Source organism: Tupaia chinensis, unplaced genomic scaffold (assembly GCF_000334495.1).
Source record: "Tupaia chinensis unplaced genomic scaffold, TupChi_1.0 Scaffold147417_1, whole genome shotgun sequence".
Classification (NCBI taxonomy): Eukaryota; Metazoa; Chordata; class Mammalia; order Scandentia; family Tupaiidae; genus Tupaia; species Tupaia belangeri.
Window position 1 is genome coordinate 1,979,318 of NW_006207268.1, and position 12,847 is coordinate 1,992,164.

Genomic DNA, 12,847 nt, shown 5'->3' on the forward strand with positions numbered 1-12,847 from the left:
TTGCACTATTCAGATCCCAGCCCTGGTGGTTTGAAAAACATGCCAAGGGACCAGCAGTTGGCGTAATGGCCATGTCACTGGACTCCCACGTACTCAACCACGGTTCGAGTCCCGGACCTGGTGGCTTAAACTCACGCCAGGCGCGTGTGCGTGCGTGCCCAAGATCCTGAGAGGAGAATGGAGAAGGGATTGCAGTGTGGCCATCCCCCCTGGGGGGTGATTTCTCGCTTTCTGTCTCTCTGTCTCTGCCTGTCTGGTGAGCGCACACGCCCTATAGCAAAAACCTCTCCAAAAAAAAAAAAAAAATGCCAAGTCCATGTGAGTGTGTGCCTGAAATTCTGGCAGGATGGAGAAATGGAGAAGGGATTGTAGTGTAACCACACTCCACTGGATGCTTTCTTTCTCTTTCTCCCTGTCTCCCCGCACATACCCTCATTAAAAAAGACTGGAAAAAGTGTATTTCTTTAATTGCATTTATTGTTTAAATGACTTTGGAATCAAAATAGAATTAAAAATATCTGAGTATCAACAGTCCCAATCACAATAAAACCGTATCTTTTAAATCTATGAACCTAATTAGGTGTCTCAAAAAGCGAGAGATTCATCTATCATGAAATAAAACCTATTATATAATGAAGATGGAAGTTTACCTTTTAGACCAAATCAATGGGTACTAGATGTACAGAATTTGACCATCTGGGAGAGGGTGGCATTTCTATTTGCATATTACAATTAAGAAATTAAGTAAAATGTGTTAAAATAAAAGGTCCAGAGGGTTTTATGAATCTTAAATAACCACCACAACAAAGGAAGACAGTCTATCAACAAAATAAGGGATTTTTGCATACTATTTTGTTTCTTCTTCATGTGTCTTTTTTTAACAAATGAAGGCCATGTCTCTCCCTCTTAATCCGAAGGGCTGGGATTTGAACCTCAGTTGGCCTTGTGGAATCTGGCTCCCTTAACTATTAGGCTATAGAGTCAGCCCACAGAAGCTATGTCTCTTTTGTTCATCTTTCGCATTTTTCAAACCTGCACATGTTAATGATTGAGTGGATATATACTTCCATGTGTCCAAGTAGATCATTCCTCATCTCTTCTTTCAGACTTAACTAGAAGATGATGTTAGCACTTCTCTAGTGCTTCCTATGGGATGGAAGTAAGCACTATGTAAATTTCACATGTACACTAACTCACCTAATTCTCAAACTGTTGATCTTGTTATTATTTCTACATTACTGTAAAGGAAGTTCAGTCTTAAGGGAGTTAATCTGTTCAAGATCAGTTAGTAAATGATGCTCAAGTGGCCATATTCTAACTATCCTACTAAACTGTCTCTTTCAAAACTAATCTATTCATTTTTTTAAATAAATTTTGCTAGAGTGTATATGCATTCAGGAGAGATGGAGAGACAGAGGGATTCTGAGAATGCACCCTTGCTCCAGAGGGAAAAGGCCACATAACAATCCTTTCTCCTCCATTCTTCTGTCAGGATTTACCACACACACAGTGTGGGTCTGGTCTGGGACTCGAACTACACAGTTGGCCATGTGTGATCCAGTCCCCTTAGCCACCACACCTTGAGCAGGCTCTCTAGACCCTCTGATTGCACTTTCTTTTTTAAAAATAATCATTAATTTATTATTTTTAAATTTGACCAGAGAGAGAGAGAAAGTGAGAAAGCAAGCCACTAGGTCCAGGACTTGAACCATGGTCAGCCATGTGGGAGTCCAGCACCCCAATAACCATGCCACCTGCTGGCCCCATCATTGCACTTTCAAAAAACTGAGTTCCAGGGGCCAGCCTCACAACCTCCTAATGGTTAAGGGAGCCAGATCCCATACACCCACCACCGTTTGCCCTAGTGGCCTGAAAAAGACATAGGTGTAATCTTGACAGTAAGAAGAAATGGTGGAGGAATGAAGATTGACCATGCTCAACTGAGGGGTGCACTCTCCCTCTCTGTATGTCCGTCTCGGTGAATTCATGTTGCCTCTGCCAATTAAAATAAAATAAAGGAGGCGATGGTTTCCTAGTTACCCAGCCATGAGAACATTCAGAATTAAGACGTACATTGAAGGGGTGTAGGAAAAGGGAGGAGGCAAGTCGTGAATATTCCAGGCATATGAAATAGCAAATGAAGCTTAAGACTTCCGTTTTCAAGGTACAAAGCAAAGATTATCAAACATTTTTCAAAAAAGAGGGTGGTGACCTCATGAACTTGGTCATCTGGCTTTGAGTAAATAAAGGGCCAAAAGTTGGGAGAAAAGAATGACAATCAGCCAGTTCTTAGGGACTGTCTTTTCATAAATCCTCAATTGTTTTCAAACCAGAAATAACTTATTCAAGGGACTTTATCCTTTCTTGTGGAATGAAATAAATAAAAATCCTTTTACATTTTCCTGTTGTTTCCCCACAGAGCTTGGCTTAAGTGCTGAATATATTACCCACAACTCGGTTACTAGTCTAGCCTTTGTCTACACTTCATAACTATCATGTCCAATCTTCACAACAATCCTATTTCCTCCCTTACTAATGTCACACTGCTAACTACAGGTTCGCCTGACTTTAAAATCAGGCTCTGCATCTGCCTCTGTGGCTATAGACCAAATTCACCGGTTAGAAAACTCATCAACAAACTTGTATTTTAGAATACAAAAAGAATCAATCAAGCATTGCTCAAAACAACTGAATCAGTAGCTGAGAACTGACAATCTTTGTAATTGAGATTTAAAAAAAAAAAACAAAAAACAAACAAACAAAATAACAAAACAAACCACAAGAAGTAGAAACGTGTTTTCTCAAAGAAACAATATGGACATGTCCAGACTGTGTAATAAATGTTAATTCGAATGAACTTTTTTCTTTCACATTTCCTTTTTTATTCCATTAACCATTTCCATATTTTTCTAATTAAGTGTATATGGTAAGTATATCCTGGAAATTTACTATATGAAATTTCACTACCAATGAGAAGTACAAAGCAAAAGCAACGGAGACGTATTATTCTGGGTAAAATATTGTCACAAGCCATAAAATCATTACAAACCAATGATGACGCATGCTGTTCGCGTGCCAACAATATCTAGGAGTTAAGTTGGTAAGGTTGAACGCTGGATCCGTTCAAATATGTCCATCAGTGTCGAGGCTACAGAAGAACACATTGAAACAGGACAACAAACCACTGTTCCCCTTCCCACTGAATGTTTATTTTACAGCTTTTGCATCAGGTAGTCAACGGAAACACTTCAACGGGAGAAAGCAGGCAGAATGCGAAGGAAATGGAATGATTCTCTCTCCAAGCAATGTGACAAAATGGTTTCAAGTTGGAAACAGCATTGGATAAATGAATCAACTGAATGCGGTGGGAGGCAGTAAAAGAGAAGAGAGAGAAGAGAGACAGAGAAAGCAGTGAGCATCTTCCAACAGGATGGTGAGGGGGGAAAAGGCACTGTTTAGCTGTCTACATATTTACAAAATAAAAACCAAAACAAGAGTCCGTGTTTCTCAAAATTACATTCATTCAATACTGCTTTAGAGATGCTCACATACTTGAGTCTCAATAGGAAGCTACAAAAACCATCTAAAAAGGTCAGATAGGCAGCACCAAGGTAATGCACTCACAGACAGCCTTACCAGTAATGTGTTCTAAAGGGATCATCACCAGGGTTCGTTCTATAAACAGTATCACAGAAGTCACCAAGCTGCACGAACTTATAGGACAAATCTGACTACTCACTTCAATCTCTAAAATTTCTGCTCCAGGAAATCTGAACACTAGCTCCATTCGAGAGGAGCTGAACTGGCAGTGCATTTGAAATAGGCTTGCTTTTCCCCTCAGAAGGCTGCCTGCAAAGCAGGTTAGTCGGCAGGCTACAGCAACTTTTGCATATGCAAAATGGAACTGTCGTGCTTCCTAGCAAAGTCAATGTCACTAATGTATGAAGAGGCAAACTTAGAAATCACAAAGCAGAAGCACCTGTGCCTCTTAAAGGCCAATTTATAACGGTTTCCATACCAGGTGCCTCTCGGAAGGATTCTAGATCATAGGTGTGTTTGGGAATGACCAATGGGAAAATCCAGCTAGATGAACACAGATGTCCTCCACAGAGAATCTGAATATAAATGAAAATACCAGCTATACGCCTGGGAGCCAGCCTTTACCTCTAATGCTTTTAGAATTTTATTTTATTTTATTAAAAAAGAGAATTGTTGTCTACAAACTATTTTCTAACTATGCAAATACAATGAGCAAATCATCTGCAATATCAAAATACTGCTTGTAAACCACGGATGGCACTAACAACCGTAAGAATTTCCAATAAGACATATAGTATATTGAGAAAGAGCAACAGTAGATTTCAAACTATAGTCATTCACTGAATTTTAAGAATAGAAAATAAAATTTAAAATTAAAAAGTAAATTTAAGTTCTCTGATTTTCAGTAGTTCGTATCCAATCCTCAGGAATTCAGAAGCACCCAATGTGTTGGAAGCTGCACAAGTGCATATTGATAACAGAAAAATAACCCCCATGCAATATTTTAAGTGTTGCTATCAGATATATTTAAGTGATACTTTACAGATTAAAGCTGGGTAAAATCAAAATAAATCCTCCCATTACACTTTAAAACAAACACAATGATTTATCAACAGTTGCCATTTCACAGCAATTAGAAAACAGGAGTTGATAACGAGTTGAACAAAAAGGTACTTTTTCCTCTTTTAGGAAACAAACAGGTATAGATAGATTTATATATACACAAAACACACACCTAACAGTATCTTTAAAATTCAAAGTGGTTAATTTACTTTTGTATTATAAAAAAAATATCTCCCTATGGTCAAAATACTGAAAAAGCGCCAAGGCTGCAAAAAAGAAAACCACATTTGCCACTTTAAAAAAATACATTATTGTCTCAGTGGTTCTAGTTATTTCATTGATTATATAAAGTTAGGTCTTACAAGGATTCAGACTCCTAGGGCTGCACTGGACCAGATGGATTTAAACTCACCCCTTTCTCCAGAAAGGACACTCCTACCCCACCTTAAGAGATGAAAAAATAAATTTCCCAATTCTAAACTGTTAAACTGGGAAAGAAAATATGACCACCTGGAAGCAATATAAGTCATAAAAGTTATGAATCTGTGGGAGAGACTATGAATCAGAAAGCTATTCTTTGGGTATAAATTAGGAGCTTTTAGAAGTATATAAACTCTTTTATACTACTAGAGTACAAATACAAAAAGGATTTCGCCACAAATAATGATTTTCTAGTGCAGGTGTTTGGTAGTCCATGGTCCATATCTGGCATGCTATCTGTTCTTGTGAATAAAGTTTTATTGGAACACAATCATGCTCATTCATTTATGAATGGCTGCCCTTGTGCTACAATGGCAGAACTGAATAGCTGTGACAGAGACCATGGCTCCCAATATCTATTTACTTCTAACCCTTTACGAAAAATGTTTACAACCCCTCTGATCTAGTGCACTGAGTGCTACTCTAGTTACCCTAAAAGAACATGAACTCTAAGAATAACCTGCACAGTGGGGTCTTTTCACAGGTAAATGTCAGAACATCTCAACCCAAAGTACTACTTCACTTTTGGGCCAAGAAATAATTTGTATATATTTTCAGCAAATACCTGTAAAAGTTATTTTTAAAAACAGTATCTCTGCCTATATTTCCTTAATATTTTCATATTATTAGGGAAAATGGGTACTAAGGTGACTCCTTTTGTCATTCCTTTAGTTCTTGGGTTTGTTCACAAATGTTTTCTGATAGCGTTCTCACCTCTCCTCCTACGAATAACCTTTTAAAGCAATCTGCCTAAAACACTTATAGTTTGATAAAGCCTTACTCAGAAACACTTAATTAAATTAAACATATTAAAGATTACTCTTCTAGAAAATGTTTCTAAAATTCTTTATCTCAGTTGCTGCAGGAGGGAGAAGAATGCACAGGGAAATTAAATTCTGCAAAACATATCTTAAAAAACATACATATAAAATAGCAACCATTTCTGAACAGTACTGTAAAATAAAAAAAGTTTTTCAAATCTGAAGCACAGTTTCTCTGCCCCTAGTCAGCTAATGAAGCCTATTTCCAACAGGGAACCTCCTGAGCTCAAGCAGCTGCTCATGAACCTTTTAAGAGTTCACAGGTGCTTCATATTTCAATCGTTGTGGAAACGTGGAAGATAAAACACTGAGAAGATATTTATCAAACAAAAATTTATATCAAGATTAACTTTTTTTTTCCAACCAGCTTATAAGTGGGCTTTTCCCTTTCTTTGTTAAAAAAAGAATGATATGAAACTATATGTTAAAGATGTTTCCATAATACCTTACATTTATATAGCGCATTAACCGTTTTCAAAGTGCTTCCACATGCCATCTCATTTAACCCTCACAACAGCCCTGTGAGGTAGGTACAGCAGGTATTATTATCCTCATTCCAGGATGAGGAGATTGAGGCAAAGAGAGGTTAAGTGACTTGCCCAAGATCACACAGCTGGTAAGCGGCAGAGCGAAGACCAGAAATCAAGAGTTTTGACTCCTTGGCCAGTACTCTTCCCACTCGAACTACTGCCTCCAGTTATGAAGAATGTAGTGTGTATCAAAATCGAAAAGTTATTGAAATTCATTTCCATGATATCTTAAAAGTGATGTTAAACGAGAAATGCAGTAACAGTAGGTCTGATGGTTTTACCAGACATAATAAAATTGGTGCAAAACCACTTTGTCTAATTACCCATAACCTTTTGGTCCAAATACATAAAATATGCGATATTTACAGCATTTTACTTTTTTTTTCTTTTTTGTAAATGCAATGCTTTAAAACACATTATAAAGCACCTTAGTAAAAATAGTCTACAGGTAAAAGTACATAAGACATAGGAAAATCTTACCCATACCACAGCTCACTATTGGAGTCATAATATGGAGTCACCGATATCTCAGTTTACAGCTTTACAAATAATCCATGGAGAAACAAATACTAAACATACTTTTTTTGAGATTACTGTTTGGAAGTCTTAACTAAAACTTCAAAGTCATTATTCTTTGACATATCTTCCCAGCATTAGATACTAGGGAGACAGGAATGAGAAATACTGCCTTGACTCTATCTTTTTACAGTTGTTACTCATGACTTAAATTTAACACTAATAATCATTTTTAAAAATGAAATCCACCTACATAAATAAGGGCAAACCCAAGTACAGCAGAATATTTCTTAGCAAACATGACCAAACATCCCAATAAATTTCATGAGACATGATTCACAAAACAAAGCACACACTGCCAAACAGTTATTAACACTATTCAGTAGAGGTGTATAACCCAAACCTCCAGTGAAGGCGGAAGTGGCAAATGGATTCATCTTCATTCATGGTTAGTTGAAAAAATGCTTTATCAAAAACAAGAATAGCAGAACCTTTTCTGAAATTGCATTTTAGCCTTTTGATTAGACGATTCTTGTGTTTAATTTCCGGTAACATACAGGTTTCCCCTTCCATCCCCCAGGCAGGAGATTATAATTCTCAACAAAATTTAACCAGAGGAAAAAAGAAAAAAAAAAGCCTGAAACTTAAACATCTTAGTACACTGGCATATCAGCCAGTATCTACTTCCTTGACATTACTGTTTCCTAACTCGGCTCAATACAAACTGTCCATGCACCTATCAGCAATCCAGGTTGTGGAGCTGAAAATGAAGGTGAAGACAGGGTCCAAGTTTTAGTTCAAGAATCTGATAGTCACGACGTGTACTCAGTTCGACTTAGGGTATATCTTTTCATAGAAAAAGTTTTGTGCGAGGATGTAGAGATCTCCATCTTTTTCTCGAACAGCATGGGCTCTGATGAACTGGAACTGCTCTAATGCAAATTCATAGAACTCATTTTCCATTTTCCAAATATCAGACTGCTGTAGTTTTGCAATGGTTTGTTTAGTGGGGAGTTTCTTCTCTGTGGTTTTCCTAAGATGAGATTTCTTTCCTACTTACAAAGGAAAAAAAGGAAAAGTAAATAATTTTTAGAGAACACACAAAAATATCAGTGCTATCTTATCTGAGGAGATGGTTGAAGTTCATAGGACACACTGAAGGACAGGTAACATTACTGTCTTCTGTTAATATAATTCAGGCAAAATAGAGCTCTAATCATACTAGAACTATGATCTACTTAGAATGTAAAACCTGAACCTGTTAAAGGCTAAATAAGATGTCAAATATGAAATGTAAGAATGCCACTCAGTGAAGCATAGGCTGTCACCTCACACACTCTGTTCTAAGGGTTTGGTGGTCTAAGACTAGCTTATTTTAGAAAATATGATATTGCCAAACTAAATTCTAATTTCTTATAACCTATATTCTCTATAATTATGTGTTAGAAGCTAGGGCATATGCATATTCTTAAAATAGTTATGATCGCATCCTATCAAACAACAGCCAAAAAAAAAATCGGAATCAGACAGATTGGAACAGCATGATCACTTTCAAATATGTAATATTGTTGGGGCTGCAAAGAACACTTTTAGGCATGCCAGAACAGACAGAGCACACGATGGTCTTATTAGTATAATTCAGTCCTGCCTTCCTGCTCACACTTGAAAATGGCAGTAGGTAGGTAGAATACATACACTGCCCTAATGTTTGGTATCCAGCAGAAATGAGTATTGCAGACATTTAAGGCTGGTTCTGCAGTATGTATTGTTCCACTATTCCTATGACGCCTTCAATACTCACCTAATGCACGTTTATTCACTCAAAAACCATTTAACACACACTCTCTGTGTGTCATGCACTGTTTGCATAAATGGTAAGCAAAACCAGACAATATATCTGCCTTTCTGGAACTCTTTATTGTATTTTACTAAAGAAAACTTCAAGTCACACATTTTTCAAGTTGCAAGTGAAGACAGCTTCAAAAAGAAATCTGTCGTGTATATACCTGTGCGATAGAGTTCTGTAGCACCCCTGAAAAACCGGGGCAAAGCTGCTTCCAATAACATGATAAAATCTTCAAGCTCTTCAGTAACTCCCACCAGAAAGTACTCATTGATTAGGTTATACTTGGCTTGATCCATAGCCCACCTGCTTCCCACATTCCTAAAACCAAAAAAAAAAAAAGGGAATTAAAAGCCTGGTTGTGAAACATGCTAAGTATTTTTGAGGCCTTTGACACTATATATTATGGAGGAAGCAGATAAATGCAAGTACATCCACAGTCTTAATGCCCTTTTATTCATGTCCTTTGGAAGCTACACCTTTTTTTTTTTTTTTTTTGAGATGTTTTTTGCTATAGGGTGCGTGTGCTCGCCAGACAGAGACAGGGAGACAGAAAGCGAGAAATCACCCCCCCAGGGGGGATGGCCACGCCGCAATCCTTCTCCTCCATTCTCCTCTCGGGATCTTGGGCACGCACGCACACGTGCCCGGTGTGAGTTTTAAGCCACTGGGTCCGGGACACAAACCACAGTCAACTACATGGGAGTCCAGCAACATAGCCATTACGCTAACTGCTGGTCCCCCTATTTTTAATTTCCTTTGTTTCCATCTGCAGTTTCTGCTCAACTATGCAGTGTTAATTCAGAGTTTACTAGAGTACTCTTGATATGAACACAGTTTAGCTTGAGGGCAGTTTAAAAATGTAACTCATATTATGATACATATATTTGGTCTTCATTCCATTTCTTGGCATAAAACTCCTAAAATTCTTGGAATTTGTATGCTAACCAGCTGGTTGATGTTCTGGCAGCCACTAGGCAGCTTCAGAAAGGGGCTGGTCACCGGGAAAACCAAAATAGGATTAGAGGGTAGGGATTTTGAGCCCACTCTCAACCTCTAGGAAGGGGAGAGGGGCTGAAGGTTTTGTCGATCCCCATTGGCCAATGATATGATCAATTAGGCCCATGTAATAAAGCCTTCATAAGACCTGAAAAGGACAGGGTTCAGAGAGTTTCTGGGGCATGGGACACATGGAGATCCCTAGAGGGTGGTGCACCCGGGGAAGGCATAGCAGGTTTGTGTTCCTTTCCACATACTTTGCCCCATGCATCTTTTCATCTGTATCCTTTGTAATATCTGTTCCAATAAACTGGCAAATATGAGGGTTTGCCTGGTCTCTGTGAGCTACTTTAGCAAATCAATCGAACCCTAGAAGGGGAAGGGGCCACGAGAGCCCTGATGTGTAGCTAGTGGGTCAGAAGCATAAGAGAAACAGCTGGGACTTGTGGCTAAAAGGGGATGGGGAATCTTGGGGGCTGAGCTTTCAACCTCTGAGAGCTGATCCTAACTCTAAGCAGATAGTGTCAGAATGAACCAAACTGGGGGATACCCAAGTGGTACCCTCTGCAGAACTGACAGCTTGTCTGCTGGCGGGGATCACGGAAGCAATCTGCAATGACTGCGGAGTGAGGGTACAGGAGCAACCGAAACGGAGTCCGTCTCCCCCCGTACGCAGAACGACATACCTCCTTTCCACCTGACTTAGTATGTTCTAAGTTTTTTAAATGACTAACTTTTGTTCATTCAAAATGTTCCCTTGTAAGGTGTAAACGATTTGTGTTTAGTGCTTGTCTTTATTTGTGAGTTTTTTCTTCCTGGTGAGTTCAGTGTTTTCTAAGACATGGGATATACGTAAGAAAGGGATCTGCTAAGAATTTATTATTTTTGTTGATATTGTCAGTTAATGCTACCAGCAGATTTGGCCCTAAGTAAACTGTAGTTTTCAGTTTTTTATAGGATTAACATTCTTTTTTTAAAAAATGATTTTATATACCTTTTATGTAGAAATACATTGTATTAAATTGTTGTAATGCTAAATCTTGATAGGTATTCTTCAATAATGTCTTTTTTCCACACTAGTGATTATTTTCTTTTTTTTAACCTTCAAGGATTAACATTCTTTTATCATGACTCCACTATGATCTTAAGCTGGTGGCTTCACTTTTCCAGCTATTTTTAAAAAAGGGTGTGTCTTATGTGTGTCGTGAATGAATTGATTTCTAAGGTCCTTCCCAAATCTGTAACTCTATAAAACATAGAAGTTCAATTAAAAATCTCCTCAATAGTGCCCAGTAGAGCAATATTCTTTATTCTTCTAAGGCAAGGGTTGGCCAATATTTTCTATAAAGGGCCAGAGGGTAAATGTTTTAGGCTTTGCAGACTACACGGTTTAAATTACTTGACACTGTTGTCACAGCAAGAAAACAGCCAGAGACAGTAAATAAACAAATGTGTGTGGCTGTGATCCATTAAAACTGTATTTATATTGGGATCAGCAGATGGCATAATGGTTACGTTGCTGGACTCCCATGTAGTTCCGGACCCAGCGGCTTAAACTCACACCAGGCACATGCATGCCCAAGATCCGGAGAGGAGAATGGAGAATGGAGGAGAAGAGACTGCAGCATGGCCATCCCCCTGGGGAGTGATTTCTCATTTTCTGTCTCTCTCTGTCTTTCTGGTGAGCACATGTTCCCTGTAGCAAAAATTTTTCTTAAAAAAAAATAAAAACAAAAACAAAAAACAACTGTATTTATAAAAAACAGAAGATGGGCCAAATTTGGCCCAAAGGTTATAGTTTGACAATCCCTGTTGCAAGGAAATGGTTAAAAATCGAGAAGGCATTCTTGCTATGCTTCCAATTCTTTTTGTGCAATTACAGCGCTTTGATAGAATACCGATTAGGACCTTAAGCTTCAAAGTAATCTAATAACATTAGGTTGTTGGAAAGCTGTGCTATATTTATGTTTTTCTATGTAAAAATGAGTCATGACTTTCCTGATGATCCAGTATTATCTCAGATAGTTAAGAAATTTCTTCCATTTCTCACTATAGTTTTAAGGGAGATAACAGACTTCAAATGTGTTGTTTTCCCTCTACTTTTCCTATTAAAATGACTGAATAAATATGTATGTTTTTTCATTGCCAGAAGGCATGTGCACTGGCCAAAGACAGAAACAGGAAAAGGGAGAAAGCACCAATCAGTGGCATGTGGTCATGCCATAATCTTGTCTCCTCCATTTCTCCTTCCTATCAGGATTTCAGGCACATGTGCCAAGAGCTGGGATTCGAACTGCAGGGTTGGGATTCGAACCACGGTTGGCCATGTGAGAGCTGACTCCCTTAATGACCAGGCTACAGGACTAGCCCTGTACAATTATTTTTAAAAGCCCGGCACATTCTGAAGAAATGTATTCTTTATTGAAGATAAAAATGTTTATTTTCCATCTCACATTTATTAGCAGACAAAATAGTAACTATAACTTCAGTTTTTTCTTAAAGTCAAAATAATTTATTTATTTATTTTTGAAGAGAGATTTTTTGCTATAGTGTACTTGTGCTCACTAGAGAGACAAACAGAAAGTGAGAAATCACTGCCCCAGAGGGATGGCCATGCTGCAATCTTGGGATTTGGGGCACACACGCACAGATGCCCGGCATGAGTCTTTAGCTGCCAGGTCCGGGACTTGAACCGTGGTCAATGATGTGGGAGTCCAGCAACATAACCATTACACCATCTGCTGGTCCCAAGTCAAAACTATTTTAATATAAAACCACGCAAATTGATTTTACCCACTAATCATCTTCTTGATCTAGCATGAATGACCGAAGTAGTGAACTTTGGGACAAAACAGGTTTAAGAGATGATTCTGCTTTCTACTTAAGAGCTCTGCTAGAAAACGGCAAAACATACCAAAACATTAAAAAAAACCCCAGCAACTAACAAATATCACAAGGATATTAAGAGTGATCAAATTTTAAATGTATTTACATGTAACCACAAAACTAAGTATTATTTAATCCCATGTTATTTCTAATCTGGTCTATTCACTAAT

The 12,847-nt window shown here is 38.1% G+C and overlaps 1 protein-coding gene across 2 annotated transcripts in view; it reads right to left on the reverse strand.

Moving 5' to 3' along the window:
* Positions 1-2,858: 2,858 nt before the first annotated feature.
* HS2ST1 (heparan sulfate 2-O-sulfotransferase 1) overlaps positions 2,859-12,847 on the reverse strand; it is a 196,628-nt gene continuing 186,639 nt past the window's right edge. Inside the window, exons 6-7 of one of the 2 annotated variants that reach the window (XM_027768749.1) lie at positions 8,956-9,113; positions 2,859-8,004 (exon numbers count right to left, since the gene is read on the reverse strand). In XM_027768749.1, the coding sequence (XP_027624550.1) occupies positions 7,775-8,004; positions 8,956-9,113 (388 nt within the window). In that variant the 3' untranslated portion in view covers positions 2,859-7,774. The remainder of the gene's footprint in view (positions 8,005-8,955; positions 9,114-12,847) is intronic. The other variant, XM_006169694.3, reaches the window with a different exon arrangement.